Consider the following 19,044-nt stretch of genomic DNA (forward strand, 5'->3'; position numbering starts at 1 on the left):
CAAAGAGGACGGGGGTACCGGTGGTCTATTTGATCAGGCAAATGCCAGCATGGAGCCACAATGATTTTCTTGATCATGGGACACATCATATCAGAAGAAACTTGCATGACATTACTCACACATTACAACAATCAAAAACACAACTGTTATCCCAAAATTTTACTGAAAATAATGAGAACAAATTGATGACTCACCAGAATGATGCCCGCATATGCTGCTGCGAGCTGGGTGAGAACCCAATACAGCGAGTTTGGCGCCATCACTCCAATACGATCTCCTGGTTTCAGTCCCAGGGCCAAAAAACCTTGGGCTAGTTTTTCTACCTGACCAAGAGAGGGTGATAATAACGTCACAATTATAGTTTACATTGAACCTGAGAAGCCTTAACTTGTAAAGAAAACACACTGCACAGCTCAGAGCAATTCAACCAAAACTATCCTTCATAATGTTACAAAACTGAAAATTCAGCAGAACAACATTAAGAATGTGAGATGTATCAGGAGTTTATGAGAATGCATGCGTACACAGGTGCACCGGGGCGTGGTTAAGCAGTCACGTGACCCGCGCATGTTCCGATGCTGTACTGTGCTGTGTTGTGACCGTGTCCGAATTAAACCTGTTGTTCCCACTTCAGAGCCTTCGTCCCTGTCTATTGAGTGCATTACAGAATGACATGGCATGCATGTGGTTTAAATATTGTGAAGCACCAGAGCACAAAAAGCAGAAATATTGTATGCAGTATGAAAGTGCATCATCATCATGGTTTTAAACCTAATGGGATGTAATACCATGCCACACACGATGTAATACTGTAGCATCGATGGGTCAACCAATGCAGACCAGCCACGTCAACGTGATGTGCTTCGCGAATGGCCGAATTAAAGGTAATCACGTTCGAGCAGTCAGCGTGGTTTCCCATTGTCGGAATCAAAATGTCGCCGGTCTCTTATGATGAACGTTTATCAAATTCTATCTCCACCGGTGATCAAGCAGACCAGGCTAAAACAGTGTGGGTACGCGCATGAGATAATAGGGGGTTATCAGGTGACCACTGTACGTTAGGAACAACAGTTTTATTGAAAGGAGACATGGGATGACAAAATTGAGAGTCACAAAATGAAAGGCAGACTGAAACAGTGTGAAAAGATTCATAAATAAAGGCACACTCAGGATGACTAAAGGCACTCAAGAGCAAAAAGAACCAAGAGACACTTCTTGTTCTTATTTTTGACATTTGAAGTGGCCTTGTAAAAATGCCACGATAAGGTGGAACGACGCTCAAGCTGCGATATATACACCTTTCCAAAGCGGGGGGGGGGGGGGAGGGGGGTTGCAATAAAACGGGAATTCCTCCGGATTTTTTACAATCGAGTCAAAAACAACATCGGCGGAAAGAGTGAAAATAACACGGAGTGCTCTCACTCGTGATACAATCAAGGGTTCTGAAGCGTCACTCGTAACACAATCTCCCACCACCACCAGGAGCCAGGTGCTACACGGGAAACATTTACAAAGATAAATTTGTGTCGCACCATCTTCAGAACTCTCAGTGAGGGGGGGCAACCGAAGTCGCGACAACCTTTGCTTTCTGACCTGAAGTCCGCTTGGCAAGTTTACTTGGTTGAGATTGCACAAGTAATGACGGAATACATCGATGTCACACAGATGAATGTCAAAATTGCCCATTTTCATGTGATGACAGACTTGCAGGACTCACAGGGCCTCACTGGTCCATTTTTGAGATTTGCATGGGGCCCCCAAATGACTAACTCTGCCTCTGATGACAATTATTAGTTTTATGCTTCTTTAAGTTCAACTTTTTCAAATGTCGACTTCACTCTCAACTTTGTTTTTTAAAAGAAGTCCATGCTGCTCTCTGGAGAAACAGAAATATGAGAACATGGTGGCAATAAATGAGTTTTAACACCAAAAGAGTAACATGTATCGTATTATAATGATAGTATTTTAAAATAACAATACATACAGTGAGTCAATATTTAAAGTCAATGGTGATGTGTCTCATGGTATATGGTGGTGATGTGTCTCATGGTATATGGTGGTGATGTGTCTCATGGTATATGGTGGTGATGTGTATTATGGTATATGTTGGTGATGTGTCTCATGGTATATGGTGGTGATGTGTATCATGGTATATGGTGGTGATGTGTCTCATGGTATATGGTGGTGATGTGTATTATGGAATATGTTGGTGATGTGTCTCATGGTATATGGTGGTGATGTGTCTCATGGTATATGTTGGTGATGTGTCTCATGGTACATGGTGGTGATGTGTATCATGGTACATGGTGGTGATGTGTATCATGGTACATGGTGGTGATGTGTCTCATGGTACATGGTGGTGATGTGTCTCATGGTACATGGTGGTGATGTGTCTCATGGTACATGGTGGTGATGTGTCTCATGGTATATGTTGGTGATGTGTATCATGGTATATGGTGGTGATGTGTCTCATGGTATGTGGTGGTGATGTGTATTATGGTATATGTTGGTGATGTGTCTCATGGTATATGTTGGTGATGTGTCTCATGGTATATGTTGGTGATGTGTATCATGGTATATGTTGGTGATGTGTCTCATGGTACATGGTGGTGATGTGTATTATGGTATATGGTGGTGATGTGTCTCATGGTACATGGTGGTCATGTGTATTATGGTATATGGTGGTGATGTGTATCATGGTATATGGTGGTGATGTGTATCATGGTATATGTTGGTGATGTGTATCATGGTATATGGTGGTGATGTGTATTATGGTATATGGTGGTGATGTGCATGGTGGTACATGGTGGTGATGTGCATGGTGGTACATGGTGGTGATGTGCATGGTGGTACATGGTGGTGATGTGTATGGTGGTAGATGGCAGTGATATGTATGGTGGGACATGGTGGTGATGTGCATGGTGATACATGGTGGTGATGTGCATGGTGGTACATGGTGGTGATGTGCATGGTGGTACATGGTGGTGATGTGCATGGTGGTAGATGGCAGTGATATGTATGGTGGGACATGGTGGTGATGTGCATGGTGATACATGGTGGTGATGTGCAAGGTGGGACATGGTGGTGATGTGCAAGGTGGTACATGGTGGTGATGTGCAAGGTGGGACATGGTGGTGATGTGCAAGGTGGTATATGGTAGTGATGTGCATGGTGGTACATGGTGCTGATGTGCATGGTGGTACATGGTCGTGATGTGCATGGTGGTACATGGTGGTGATGTGCATGGTGGTACATGGTCGTGATGTGTATGGTGGTATATGGTAGTGATGTGCATGGTGGTATATGGTAGTGATGTGCATGGTGGTATATGGTAGTGATGTGCATGGTGGTACATGGTGGTGATGTGCATGGTGGTTCATGGTAGTGATGTGCAAGGTGGTACATGGTGGTGATGTGCATGGTGGTACATGGTGGTAATGTGCATGGTGGTGGATGGTAGTGATGTGTATGGTGGTACATGGTGGTGATGTGCCTGGTGGTGATGTAAATGGTGGTATATGGTGGTGATGTCCATGGTGGTACATGGTGGTGATGTCCATGGTGGTACATGGTGGTGATGTGCATGGTGGTACATGGTTGGTGATGTATACAGTGATACATGGTGGTGATGTGCATGGTGGTACATGGTGGTGATGTGCATGGTGGTACATGGTGGTGATGTGCATGGTGGTACATGGTGGTGATGTGCATGGTGGTACATGGTGGTGATGTGCATGGTGGTACATGGTGGTGATGTATATGGTGGTATATGGTAGTGATGTGCATGGTGGTGCATGGTGGTGATGTGCATGGTGGTACATGGTGGTGTGTGCATGGTGGTACATGGTTGGTGATGTATACAGTGATACATGGTGGTGACGTGCATGGTGGTACATGGTGGTGATGTGCATGGTGGTACATGGTGGTGATGTGCATGGTGGTACATGGTTTGTGATGTGCATGGTGGTACATGGTGGTGATGTGCATGGTGGTACATGGTGGTGATGTGCATGGTGGTGATGTATATGGTGTTACATGGTAGTGATGTGCATGGTGGTGCATGGTGGTGATGTGCATGGTGGTGCATGGTGGTGATGTGCATGGTGGTACATGGTGGTGATGTGCATGGTGGTACATGGTGGTGATGTGCATGGTGGTACATGGGGGTGATGTGCATGGTGGTACATGGTGGTGATGTGCATGGTGGTACAAGGTGGTGATGTGCATGGTGGTACATGGTGGTGATGTGCATGGTGGTACATGGTGGTGATGTGCATGGTGGTACATGGTGGTGATGTGCATGGTGGTACATGGTGGTGATGTGCATGGTGGTACATGGTGGTGATGTGCATGGTGGTACATGGTGGTGATGTGCATGGTGGTACATGGTGGTGATGTGAATGGTGGTACATGGTGGTGATGTGAATGGTGGTACATGGTGGTGATGTGCATGGTGGTACATGGTGGTGATGTGTATGGTGGTACATGGTGGTGATGTGTGATGGTACATGGTGGTGATGTGTGGGGTGGTACATGGTGGTGATGTGTATGGTGGTACATGGTGGTGATGTATATGGTGGTACATGGTAGTGATGTGCATGGTGGTATATGGTGGTGATGTGCAAGGTGGTGCATGGTGGTGATGTGCATGGTGGTACATGGTGGTGATGTGCATGGTGGTACATGGTGGTGATGTGCATGGTGGTACATGGTGATGTGTATGGTGGTACATGGTGGTGATGTGTATGGTGGTACATGGTGGTGATGTGTAGGGTGGTACATGGTGGTGATGTATATGGTGGTATATGGTAGTGATGTGCATGGTGGTACATGGTGGTGATGTGCATGGTGGTACATGGTGGTGATGTGCAAGGTGGTATATGGTCGTGATGTGCATGGTGGTATATGGTGGTGATGTGCAAGGTGGTACATGGTGGTGATGTGCATGGTGGTACATGGTGGTGATGTGCATGGTGGTGATGTGCATGGTGGTACATGGTGGTGATGGACATGGTGGTGATGTGCATGGTGGTACATGGTGGTGATGTGCATGGTGGTACAGGGTGGTGATGTGCATGGTGGTACATGGTGGTGATGTGCATGGTGGTACATGGTGGTGATGTGCATGGTGGAACATGGTGGTGATGTGCATGGTGGTACATGGTGGTGATGTGCATGGTGGTACATGGTGGTGATGTGCATGGTGGTGATGTGCATGGTGGTACATGGTGTTGATGTGCATGGTGGTACATGGTGGTGATGTGCATGGTGGTATATTTGGGAGTGATGTGTATGGTGGTACATGGTGGTGATGTGCATGGTGGTACATGGTAGTGATGTGCAAGTTGGTACATGGTGGTGATTTGCATGGTGGTACATGGTAGTGATGTGCAAGGTGGGACATGGTGAAGTGCAAGGTGGGACATGGTAGTGATATGCAAGGTGGTACATGGTGGTGATGTGCATGGTGGTACATGGTAGTGATATGCAAGGTGGTACATGGTGGTGATGTGCATGGTGGTACATGGTGGTGATGTGCAAGGTGGTACATGGTGGTGATGTGTAAGGTGGTACATGGTGGTGATGTATATGGTGGTATATGGTAGTGATGTGCATGGTGGTACATGGTGGTGATGTGCAAGGTGGTATATGGTCGTGATGTGCATGGTGGTATATGGTGGTGATGTGCAAGGTGGTACATGGTGGTGATGTGCATGGTGGTACATGGTGGTGATGTGCATGGTGGTACATGGTGGTGATGGACATGGTGGTGATGTGCATGGTGGTACATGGTGGTGATGTGCATGGTGGTACAGGGTGGTGATGTGCATGGTGGTACATGGTGGTGATGTGCATGGTGGTACATGGTGGTGATGTGCATGGTGGAACATGGTGGTGATGTGCATGGTGGTACATGGTGGTGATGTGCATGGTGGTACATGGTGGTGATGTGCATGGTGGTGATGTGCATGGTGGTACATGGTGTTGATGTGCATGGTGGTACATGGTGGTGATGTGCATGGTGGTATATTTGGGAGTGATGTGTATGGTGGTACATGGTGGTGATGTGCATGGTGGTACATGGTAGTGATGTGCAAGTTGGTACATGGTGGTGATTTGCATGGTGGTACATGGTAGTGATGTGCAAGGTGGGACATGGTGAAGTGCAAGGTGGGACATGGTAGTGATATGCAAGGTGGTACATGGTGGTGATGTGCATGGTGGTACATGGTAGTGATATGCAAGGTGGTACATGGTGGTGATGTGCATGGTGGTACATGGTGGTGATGTGCAAGGTGGTACATGGTGGTGATGTGTAAGGTGGTACATGGTGGTGATGTGCAAGGTGGTACATGGTGGTGAAGTGCATGGTGATACATGGTGGTGATGTGCATGGTGGTACATGGTGGTGATGTATATTGTGGTATATGGTAGTGATGTGCATGGTGGTACATGGTGGTACATGATGGTGATGTATAGGGTGGTATATGGTGGTGATGTGTTTGGTGGTACATGATGGTGATGTGCATGGTGGTACATGGTAGTGATGTGAATGGTGGTACATGGAGGTGATGTGAATGGTGGTACATGGTGGTGATGTGCAAGGTGGTGTTTCGGAAATGTGAGACTGAAGAGAGAAAAAGCTGCCAAGATTATGAGAGTAAGGAATGTGAGAGAAGATTGGTGTGGATGTGGTCATTCCCGGTTTTGTGAATGAACTGGAGAGACTGAAGTTTTGCTGGTATTGCACAGGGAGAAGGGGAATGGGGGGGAGAGGGGGGAGTTGGGGCTAGATCTATGAACACCACAAATTTAAATACGAATACCAACGAAAGGAGAACATGATGGACCCTTGCAGTATATGTTAACTTCTTTTCCATCCCTCCCCCTCGCAAAATGTTCATCCAATTTTTTTTTTAATTAAATCAAAAATAAATCAACTTCATGGAGGTGACAAGTGAACACTGTCTCAGGAACGTGCATGTTTCAGTTTAAACTCAACGGTTTTTTTCCTTCTTTTTAAATCTCTTCTTGTTAAAAAAAAACACAAAATGGTGATTCCACCGTCATGTCGCCAAAGTAAAACATTTCACTCACAATGCAATTAATCCCATTCATTTACACACAAAAACGAGCTCGAGCTGTTAGTTAGCTTGAGCAAACTCTAACCCTAACACCAAAAAAAAAAAAATCTGCCTAGAAATTGATATTCCCTTCCATCCTCTGCACGAAAAAGGAAAAGAAAAAGAAAAACACTCAACGTCACCATCTAATCAGTGTGAAGTCAGCAACGACAGTGACGTCATGGTTATGGAGCGCCGCGGACACTCAATGTCACCGTCACTGTGACATCATGGTTATGGAGCACTGCGGACACTCAATGTTTCCATCAGTGTGACGTCAGCAATGACAGTGACATCATGGTTATGGAGCGCCGCGGACGCTCAATTTCACCGTCAGTGTGATGTCAGCAACGACAGTGACGTCGTGGTTATGGAGCACTGCGGACGCTCAATGTTACCGTCAGTGTGACGTCAGCAATGACAGTGACATCGTGGTTATGGTGCGCCACGGACGCTCAATGTTACCGTCAGTACAACATCAGCGACGTCGTGGTCATGAAGCGCCACGGAGAAGGTGCTCACGAACATGGCGGACGTTCCGCCCCAGTGCGTGCTTCACCCTTTTGTATGGGTTTATGGATAAGCGGTTCATCTTTCTGTGCTCTCGTAAGTTTGGTAACAAAAAACCTACTCCTCAAAAACAAATGCATTTGCTCACCTCCTCAAGCACCTGGTGGAAGGTGCGTCTTTCTCCCTCTTTTGCAAATATGAAAGCTTCTCGCTCAGGCCAGAGTTGTGCAGAACGCTCAATGCATATACCAATGGTATCAGGCAGCAGTGGTGGTCCTCTCGAACCGTGAACATAACTTGTGGAGAGCCAAGGCTGTGTGGGTGGTCCGTCACATACTGCTTGAAATGGATCTGCTGGATAAGGTCTACTGGAAAGCAGAGTCCATCTTAAGTTTTACACAAACAAGAAACGTTCAAGAGAAACAGAAATCAAACTAGCAAAAGCTGAGAATTACTTGCTCTGATTGCAACCAAAATTCTCACTTTTTATACAGGTGTCAAGTGAGGCTCAAGGAAAAACAGAATGACAAGGGGCAATGGATCAACAGACAAGATGGGGCAAAGGGAAAACAGCAGGACAGCAAAAAATGGGTGCAACAGCATAAGGAAAGGGAATTGTAGGGGAAAGGTGAGAACATGGTCCAAGCAGGTGTAGTGAGGTTCACGAGCATAAATGGGAGACTACGACGTCGTTATGGGCAGCAAACATGAAATCATGAAGGGAATATTTTAAGACAATGGAATCAGGATAACAGTTAACCACAGGTGAGAAAATAAGGGTGTGAAAGAATACAGGTGAGTATCGAGTTTAGACTTGGATAGGGTAACAACGAAAGCGTTTCAAGTAGTACATATAGAGGATGTTTCAAGAAGACCTGGACAACTTTGGTTGTTAATATATTTAGTACCACAAATGATACAACAACACCCTTAATTTTATATGATACAGAAACTCATAAAGTTTTCTCTTTTTTCAGGTCTCGTGGTTTAATGGAAAAGAAAATGGTGACTCCACTGAAGAAAGCTCAATGTGCCGAATGGTTCATCGAGACGAGGTCCGACATGAAAGTTCAGTGGAATTTCTGTACAAGGTATGGAAGGAATCGGCCATCGTGGACTGATATCAGAGAAGGGTACAAGATGTTTGAGGAGATTGGAAGTTGTCACAAACGGAAAAGTACGGGTCGCCCAAGCATGAGTGCAGCAGACGTTGAACGAGTGCGTGAATAATTTCAACAAAGTCCCAGAAAATCAATCCGTCGCGCATCCAGGCAACTGAGACTACCAACCACCACTGTACTCAGGATTTTGAATAAAAGACAAGATTTATTCCGATAAGGTGCAGATTCTGCAGGAACTTTAACCAATTGATGGACCCAAATGCAAAGCGTTTGCCTTGGAAATGCTCAGGCCTAAGTCAGATTTGCTCTACGGCTAGGATACGGCGGCCGTACCCCCCCCCCCCCTGAATTGACAGAAACATGCGGCGGCCGCAAAGTTTCTGTGGTGACCTCAGGGTGGCCCTACGTCGTATGGCTATCTTTTACAGGCCGTAGGGGTCGCCGTGGAATTATAGCGTGAAGTTATAACTTTTTTCATTTCTACGTTGGCCGTAGCAATTCGACAAGCCAAGCTGTGATGTAGATGTGTTCCACGTCGACAGTACGTAGAGCGTACGGTGGGCTTGCGTTATTCGTGCGGCTGCCGTAGGCTCTTATCAATGAAAAATGAATTTTGCCAACCCCACAATAATTACAGCAGCCGCACTATTTCCACGGTCGCCATAGGGTAGTCCTAAGGTGTCCCTGTGTTCAACGTACGGTGGCCTTGCAGTCTGTGTGACTACCTGCGGGCAACGCAGGGTCGACACACGGTTCCCCTACGCCCGCCGTGCGTCCTACGTACGGCCTCCGTGGCAGTCTGCGTCGACCGTGCGTCCACCGTGCGCTACCGCTAGAGATCGGAGTATAGGTGTTTGCCTGTACACCAAACTGGTATATGCAGTTATATATATTATAGTTATAGTATATTCAGTTATATATACTGTACTGGTATATTCTGAACTGTTATATTTTTATTTCAGTAAAAAAAGAACTGGTATATATACCCACTCGTTACCGTCCGTCTGGCCGCACGTTCGCCTTAGGGCCCCCGCGGTCGCCTTTCGGGCACCTTGAGGCTACCTTACATCTGCCTTGAAAATGCTATGGCTGCCGCAGGGACACCCTTAGGTCACCGTGCGACATCAAATCAAAGACCGGACGGCACCCCCACGTTTTCGGTCTCCACAATTTCTAAATACCCCGTGCGGCTCCCCGAAAAATAAAAACATATGTGGCTGCTACATTGTGTGACCGTGGAAATACTTTGGCCGCCCTATAATTGCGAGTGGCCATTGATTTTGTAGACCCGACGGCCGCCGTGCCAAATGTGACTTAGGCCTCAGTCGCATAGAGGATGGTGAAGATTACCTGAAAAAGGTCATGTTCACAGACGAAGCTTGTTTTCATGTTTTGTGGAAGGTCAACCAGTACAATGTGAGGATGTCGGGCTCTGAAAATCCCCACGTGGTCACTGAACACATACGTGGCCTTTTCCATGACCGCTTGGTGGGTCTGTTTTTCTTTTCGGAGGATACAGTGACCTCAACGATGCACATGAATGTGTTGGAAAGATTCACCTTCCCACAGATTGTAGACCTGCAACCCGATGCCATTTTTCAATAGGATGGCCCTCCTCCTGATTGGGCCTGAGTCGTTCGAACCGTCCTGAATGAAAAATTTCCAGGTCGCTGAAATGGCTGAGACGGACCAACTGCCTGGCCCCTATGATCACCAGACGTAACCACCCTTGATTTTTTTTCTGTGGGGGTTTGTCAAAGATGTTAGCTGAAACACCAAGGTGGAAAACCTGCAGGATCTTCGTTCTCGGATCACAGCTTCATGCACACTGGTGGACGCAAACATGTTGAGCTGAATATGGCAAGAACTCGTGTTCTTGAGAGTTCTTGAACTCGTGTTAAGAAGTCTTGATATGCTGCATATGACAAACGGAGCTCACTGAAGTTAATTGATGGTGTGGACAAAACGTTATGAGTTTCTGTATCATATAAACCAAAGGGTGTCGTTGAATCATCTGCAGTTCTAAATATACTAAGAATCAAATTCGTCCGAGTCTTTTTGGAACACCCTGTCTGACCTGAAGGAAGGGCATGGACTGGACGGAAAGCTAGAGGACAGGAGCAGCAAAACGAGAATAAAGCTAGAAAAGCTGCAAGGCCATCAACCTACCTGCAATGAGCAAGAATCAGACCCTGAGCCTTAGCTTCCTTATGCAAGATTCCAAAAACATGGAGGGCCTTAGATTCCAGAGCCTCAAGGGGTTCAAGATGGGAAGCAACGGCACAATTCCAGTGGGGTTCATGAACACACCGGAGGCTATGCTCACCACTGTAAGCTGAGCAAGGCAGAGGAAGAATTTGGCCCTTCAGAGAATTCTATGGTGGGAGCTGGTTTTCAAGGCCAACTGGGATATATGATTTGTCCAAGACAGTTTATAGCTGTTGGTGAAGCCCATGGGAACTCTGGATACAGTACCTCTCTCAGAGGCTAACCACAGACATAATTGAGGGATTTGCATGCAAGTCCTTACAGAATGACAAAGTGAGAATATTTCCTTCTTGAACCAAAATACATGCTGCAGGTGACCAATTGCTCATTTTCTCCAGATCGGCAGAGAGGGATGCTGCCACATCCTGCCTGATAGACTGGTGCCTGATAGAGTGGTGCCTGACTATCCTGCACAAAGTAGAGTAATCTGAAAAGTGATATAATGGATTTTCTGGTGATGAAGATGTATCATTTATGTGTATCAAGAATGCTCGGATTGGTCCCAGAACTCAATCCTGAGGGGTGCGGACTTCAAGAGTTACAGTATGCGATGGTATTCTGCCCAATAACGTCAAGGATGGAACCTTGGATAACATTACCTGACAGTCTGGAAGTCAGAGAGGTTTGCCAGACAGAAATCCGGGCACAGAGGTCCATTGAGAAAGAAGTGACATCTTGTTTTAGATCGAGGGCATCCATCCATTACTGGCACAGAAGCAGCAGCATACCCAAGGTGGAATGACTGGGACAGAAACTAAACTGATGGTCAGAGGTGAAAAAAAAAATAGATGAAAAAAAACAAGCCTTGAGGTCTGCTGCAATTATCGCCCTCAACTAATTAAACTGATGTGAAAAATATTTCACCATTAAGCGAGAGATGCAACGAGTGAATTTCCCAGGAATTTATGTGGAGGCAGCCATGTCTTGTCCAAAAGTAACAGGAACAGATGATACAGGGTGGTCCACAAAATGATGGTCTTCTTTTCTTTGCAGTGTGCTGAGCAAGAACTGTTCATGCCACACCTCATATTGTGTATCAAGATGATCTTGTGAAGGGAAGATTAACTGTTCAGGGCATTTTTGAAATAGCATCCAAAGCCTTCCATCGATACTAATAAATGTCTGTGTGTGTGTGTGTGTGTGTGTGTGTGTGTGTGTGTGTGTGTGTGTGTGTGTGTGTGTGTGTGTGTGTGTGTGTGTGTGTGTGTGTGTGTGTGTGTGAGTGTGTGTGTGTGTGTGTGTGTGTGTGTGTGTGTGTTTCTCCTCCGTAACTCCAAAACTATAAAAACCTATCTTCCTGAAACTTTGCATGCACACGAAGGAAACTCCAAGGAAGTGGAAGAGTGAAAATTGGGTGTTTGGGTTAATTAAAACAAGTTTCATCCCGTATCTTATGGAGGTTATATTGTTATGGATTCAGCGGTGGCGGGATTCGCACCCGACTCTTGACCCCAGTGTTAAGGATTCGGACGACTGATGTCAATCACCGCAGTCTCCGGGGTTATAACACCGGCTGGCTCAGCACAATTCTCGGGTTACGCGCCTCACATCACGATACCAAAATACACCTGTGCCTTGCCAGCTGGGGGAATAGACCCTGGTTACAGACTGGTTTTGTCAGAGACCAAGCGAATTCTGCCAGTCTGCAACCATTTTGGTTTGAAATAGCAATCTAGCGAATTGTTTCTCAGCATGGCACGAACAAACCCAAAGCGGCAACTTCATACGAATCAGCCAGATGTATTGGGGACACATCAGGGAACAAAACACAAGCAAGCATGCACGACAATGTTATAATCAATCTATAACCCATTCTTAACTAGGGAGCTACGGATTACGGGTTTTGAAGGGGACTCTAACGAGATAAACCTTAGACAACATGCAGACAAGACACGGACAGCATGCAGACAAGACACAGAGTACTTGGTGATGCCTCATGGACGAGAGGAAAATGTCAAAGGCACGAATGTGGCTCATGACAAGCCGATGTCGACGGATTTGAGCACCCGGCTCGAACACGCCACATGGCAAGATGGTGGCGTCGTCCTCCTTTTGTCGCACCGCCCATGCACGCAGCCTCAGCGAGTTCAGTCCCCGTAAGGTCGACGGCCCAAGACGAAAGATCTATGGTATGCTCCAGCTGGCTTTTCACAAGGTCCAGTATACAAGTCCGGGCCTGGCCTGTTCACCAGGTTAGGCCAAATTGGGGTGTTGGGCTCCGCAGGCGGATTGATGGGATGACAGGACGTGTCGAGATGTGTCAGGCCGTGCCGTAAGTAAGGACAGAGGCTCCGTGGTTAGACGCAGGTTGAACCTGTCGATGACCTCCTCATAAAGTCGATCGCCGACTCACACAACAGCCAGTTCCTCTCGAAGCAAATTGCCGACTAACTCTCAGGTTCAGTTCCTCCTACTGCCGATCACCCAGCTCGACACTCGTCATTTCTCTGTTGCCTTCCCGGCGCTCGCTCGCCTCCCAGCCGACGGCAGACAAACCTCATGCAGTCCCTTCCCTGCCTTTCTTTCGGCTCGCTCTTAAAGAAAAATGGACCGCGACACCTCGGCGCTCAGTTTCACCACCGCCTTCCCGGCACTCCTGCAGTTTCCCTTCCTCTTTATTTTGGGGCGTGCCCCTTTACGAAGCCGACAAACTCCTCCCCCTCCCAGAGCACTGGGCGGAGACTCCTTCGGAGAGGGGAACGAAGAAGAAGTACCTCTTGGTCCACCACCACTGTACGAACAATAAACAGCCTCTTACACCTCCCGACACACATGTAACGTCCATTTACCGAACAACCTGGCTAAACATGCATTTAATGGGGGATCTGGGCTAATCCTATAGTTAGTAACACACTAAGGGCCATTTCCACAACAATATCAGGTGTTCCTTTATCCTCGTGCCTGTTTCTAAAGCATTTGGTTATCGGATTTGATTTACAAAGGTTAAATGTTTCTCTTTGTGAGGGTCAAAACATACATTTGATAACACCAGATTTCCGAGCCATTTGCCGTATTAACATGTTTTCTCAATTACCAAGCCAAATATTTTTCCACCCGCCAAACACAGCTGTTTATAAAGATGAATGTTTGTGAATGTCTCCCTGAAACGTTTATATAAATGTAACTTTGTCTTTTGGTGAAAGCTACTCATGGGTTCTGGGTTGTATACAGTACGTACTGTAGTTGGTAATCACCCTGACAACCTGCTGATTCCCAAAAATTTGCTGATATCGGCCAAGCGTGTGTGTGTGTGTGTGTGTCGTTGATTGGTATCAATCAACGACATCGATTGATTGGTTTCGAGTGGGTTTCAGAATATGGAATGGAGTCCTCCCAGGGCAAGCTCAAAGTATCCACCTTCATTTCAGTAAGGGGTCACAATTCATGGACCAAGCTGTGAAGTTTTCTGTTCTCAAAGTTTTGTGCCGAGAGATCTCTTCAGGATCGTCACTGAGCCCCGGACAGCTTCCAACTGTAGTTCGTTTGTTATAATATTCCCAGGGATGGTTTTTCGCTCACCTGTAAAGTAGTTCGAGGGAGCTTATGGGATGGCACATTGTCTGTTCATCCGTCATCCACAAGTACTCGCAACTTCTTCTCAGAAACTACACAAACTATTTCAATGAAATTTGACCACAACCTTCATCACTCATGATTGCATTTAAAAAAAAAAAACCAAACAGAGGTATTTGCCTTCCTCTCAAACGATACACACAATTCCAATGAAACTTCATGCCAACCTTCATCACCCATGACGTACCAAAGTTTGTTCATGACATTAAAAAAAAATCTGCTCTAAGGGGGTTTTAAGGGGGGTTGCCCCCCAAAATATGTTTGCTTTTTTCTCCAAAACTACACCGACAATTCCGATGAAACTTCACCACCATCTTCACCACCTGTGAAGTACAAAAGTTTGTTCACGATATTAAAAAAAAAATTGGAGTCGCGGAGGGTCTATGGGGAGAAGGGGGTTGCACCCCAAAATATGCATTTGCTTTATTCTCAGAAACTACAGATGCATGCCAATGAAACTTGACCACCATCTTCACCACCCATGATCTACCAAAGTTTGTTCACGACATAAAAAAAAAAATTTGGTGTCAAAGGGGTTGTCCCCCAAAATATGGATTGCTTTCTTTTCTGAAACCACACACACAATTTCGATGAAACTTGACCACAACCTTTATCATCCGTGATGTACCAAGGTTTGTTCATGACATAAAAAAAAAACTATCGGTATTTACTTTCTTCTCCATTTTATATTTTATGGGTCATCCCTGCCTACCAGTGGTTACCTGGTTATCTTATCCAGCCACAACTAGGTGAGTGCCCAGGGGTATTTCCCCTATGTTTAATATCTCAATGAGGTTCTTCTTCATCATTCCTGTTGGCCCAGCCATCACTGTGACAACTTTGGCATTCTTCAGCTTCCAGGATCTTCTCAGTTCATTCTTGAGGTCTTGGTGTTTGCTCATTTTCTTGCTTTCTGCATCGTTTAGTCCAAAATCACTGCTATCAACATCTCAATCAACAATGCCTTCTTCTCCCTTTTTTTTGTACCCAAGTATGATATCTGGTCGCAACGCTTTGTTTTCGATGTTCATACTCTTTGGGATCATGAGGTCGCACATGAGAGGGAAGTACTTCCATGTTTTCAGTGATTATTTTTGGTTCATGTTCCCACAAATTTTCTGGAACTGGGACATCAAAGTTTTTGCAGATGTGCCAGCGGATTACATTACAAACTCTGCTGCGTCATCATGTGTACAGCTGTTCTGACATGAGTTTGTTTTTGTGTGCGTGTTCGGTCATCAAGCATAACATATCATTCTCTTTACTAACCCCACCTCCACACCTCCCCCCCCCTCACCCCTCAACTGTCTGTCTCTCTTTCTCTCTCTGGGTGTATCCAGAAGGTCATTCTGTCTGGACAGTAGTTATGTCTGGGCGGGGTTTTTCTTCAGACGTGTCCGGATGGTATTTATCTCCGGACGTGTCCTGGCGGTGTTTATGTTTGGACAGGAGTTTGTCTCCAGACGTGTCCGAGTAGTGTTTGTCTCCGGACAGCTTGGCTCCAGACACATCCAGGCGGTATTTATGTCTGGGCGGTGTTTGTCTCCGAACGTATCCGGGTGGTGTTTATGTCAGGACGGGAGTTTGTGTCCAGGTGGTGTTTATGTCTGGATGGGAGTTTGTCTCTGGACGTATCCGATGCATTGCTCCGGCGCATGATCCCATACCTGACCTGCATCCGAGCGGTGTTTAACTCTGGACAGCTTTGCTCGAGCTGCATCCGGGCGGTGTTTGTCTCTGAACGTGTCGGGGTGGTGTTTATGTCCTGACGGGAGTATGTCTTCAGACGTGTCTGGGCAGTGTTTATGGCCGGATGGGAGTTTGTCTCCGTGCACGTTTGGGCGTTGTTTGTCTCCGGACAGTTTGGCTCCGGACACGTCTGGGCGGTATTTATGTCCGGGCATCATTTGTCTCCGAACGTATCTGGGCGGTGTTTATGACTGGATGGAAGTTTGTCTCTGGACGCATATCTCCCTCCATATGTGTCTGGACGGTGGTTATGTTCGGATGGGAGTTTGTCTCCAGATGTGTCTGGATAGGAGTTTGTCTTCAGACATGTCCAGATGGGAGTTTTGTCCGGAAATGTCCAGGCGGTGTTTATGTTCAGACGGGAGTTTATGTCTGGATGGGAGTTTGTCTCCAGACGTGTCCAAGCAGTGTTTGTCTCCAGATAGCTTGGCTCCGGACGCATCCGGGCAGTGTTTGTCTCTGGACTGTGTTTATCTCCAGACATGTCTGAGCGGTGTTTGTCTCAAGGTGGTATTTATAGTATGGCAGGTAGAAAATGGATTTCAGATTTTATTTTGTTTCCGTCTTCAATGTTATTCTTTGCAGAATAATTTTGATGAGACGGTACAAATCGTAATTAACGCTCCACTGCACGTCGACCTTCCCTTCCTCTCACCTCTCACTGCCTTCCCTCCTCCCCCCCAACCTCACTCTCCCTCCCCCCTCCCTCCTCGCTCCCCCTCCCTCTCCTCAGTCTCCCTCCAATCCTCTCTCTATCACACCCCCACCCCCCAATCTCATTGCTCCTGCCAGCGAAGCGACAGGTGGGATTTGCTGATATCTATATATATTTCTAGATACTGGATATCAGCAAATATATATATATATATATATATATATATATATATATATATATATATATATATATATATATATATATATATATATATATATATATATATATAGATAGATAGATAGATAGATAGATAGATAGATAGATAGATAGATAGATAGATAGATAGATAGATAGATAGATAGATAGATAGATAGATATATATATATATATAGATATATATATATATATATATATATATATATATATATATATATATATATATATCAAAAATGTATGTATATACACATGTGTTAACATTGAAATAAACATCGAAATACTGCATATGAAATAATAAACGAGAATAAAGAAATAAAATAAACCCATTACAATTTCGAGATGTATAACATATTAACATTGAACTAAACATCAAAATACAATAAACTCTGTGTAAATGAAACAAAAAATTTATTACAATAAAGTTTGGTGCTTTAAAACAGCAAGGTGTGTGACGGTAAGAGCATTGTGCACACTGCGCTAAATGTAACTCAGGGGAGTTTTACTTTTTAAATTTACATTCCAAAACAGGGGAGGTGAGGGTAAGGACATTCCGTACGCTGCGATAAATGTAAATCAAAGGAGTTTTACTTTTTAAATTTACATTCCAAAACAGGGGAGGTGAGGGTAAGGACATTCCGTACGCTGCGATAAATGTAAATCAAAGGAGTTTTACTTTTTAAATTTACATTCCAAAACAGGGGAGGTGGTTTTTACCAAACAGCAAGGTGGGTCAGGTGAGGGTAACATTCTGTACCACTCTACTGTAAATAGAAAACAAAAGCTCAGGATGTGTTGACAACGATGCTGTTCGAGTGAGTGGGGAGGGGGGAAGCACTGCTGGTGGTTGGTGTGGTAGTGGTGGTGGTGGTTGTGGTGCTATCGACCCTTGTAAAAAAGCTTGTTGTGGTCGAATGCTTTGTTATAGCTTGCAGGTCCTTGTAAATTTCTTCAAATAACAGCATAGCAACCTCCAATGCCCTTTTACATTTTATGTTCTTCTCCATGAATGGAACGGTTGCAAAAACCCTTTCCACCAGGACCTTGCTCATTTGTAACATCTCTGCCAGAATCTTGGTCATTCGAGGTTCCAGCATCATTTATCTCCTCCTCATCATCACTCTCTTCAGTCGAGTGTACGAGTTCTTCCAGATCCTCTTCCGTTAACTCCTCTTAGTGGGATTCAAGGAGTTCCTCCACTTCTTCCTCTTGGATGTTCTCAAAACCCTCTCCTCCAACATCACGTACCACCCTCATAAATCCTTCAGACTTCTTCGTCCACAAGGGAGGCCATTGAGGTCATGCACCACCTCATTGCACAATGTTCTCCAGCACACATTCCATGTCGTAAGCTTGATCCCTTTAATTCAGCGATGTTGTAGCTTTTCCAGCAATCACTGATTGTCAAACAAGGGTCGCTCTCCATCTCGTCCAGTAGTCTCACGGGTGTGCAGCGGGTGCAGTTGGACTTGAACTTCGCAATGAGGCTTCCTCTCTGTGGACGTTGCCTTGGAAGCAAGGCACATGGTTCATCGACTGAAGGAGGGAGGTTGTGTTGGGATGTAAGATTACAACCTCCATGTTGAGGTGCGCAAACTGCAGGCTTTCTGGATGACCTGGCTCGTCGTCCAACATAAGTAAAACTTTGAATGCAAGGTTCCTCGACACAAGCTAGTTTTCTGGAGGCTGCTTGTCTTCCTGGTATGCCTGTGTTGGCTTCATGGTTAGGGTGGTGGGCTTTGGATCCGAGGGTCCTGAGTTCAAATCCCACTCAGCTGTTGAATTAATACCAGGTGGGGTTAACTCGCCATCTTTCAGAGGTAGGCAAAAT

At 45.6% G+C, this 19,044-nt stretch overlaps 1 protein-coding gene across 10 annotated transcripts in view; it reads right to left on the reverse strand.

Moving 5' to 3' along the window:
- Positions 1-19,044, reverse strand: part of LOC147013574 (medium-chain acyl-CoA ligase ACSF2, mitochondrial-like) — a 197,713-nt gene that overhangs the window by 169,814 nt on the left and 8,855 nt on the right. For 8 of the 10 annotated variants that reach the window (XR_015051376.1, XR_015051377.1, XR_015051378.1 and 5 more), the window contains exons 2-3: positions 7,783-8,002; positions 195-323 (exon numbers count right to left, since the gene is read on the reverse strand). Coding sequence is in view for 7 of the 10 variants with exons in the window: in XM_085855490.1 (XP_085711616.1) it covers positions 195-323; positions 7,783-8,002 (349 nt within the window). In the remaining 3 variants the exon portion in view is untranslated. The remainder of the gene's footprint in view (positions 1-194; positions 324-7,782; positions 8,003-19,044) is intronic. The other 2 variants (XM_085855493.1, XM_085855489.1) reach the window with 1 other exon arrangement.

The sequence above is a fragment of the Eptatretus burgeri genome, chromosome 14, assembly GCF_056783735.1.
Source record: "Eptatretus burgeri isolate ZD-2024b chromosome 14, Ebu_testis_v1, whole genome shotgun sequence".
Taxonomy (NCBI): domain Eukaryota; kingdom Metazoa; phylum Chordata; class Myxini; order Myxiniformes; family Myxinidae; genus Eptatretus; species Eptatretus burgeri.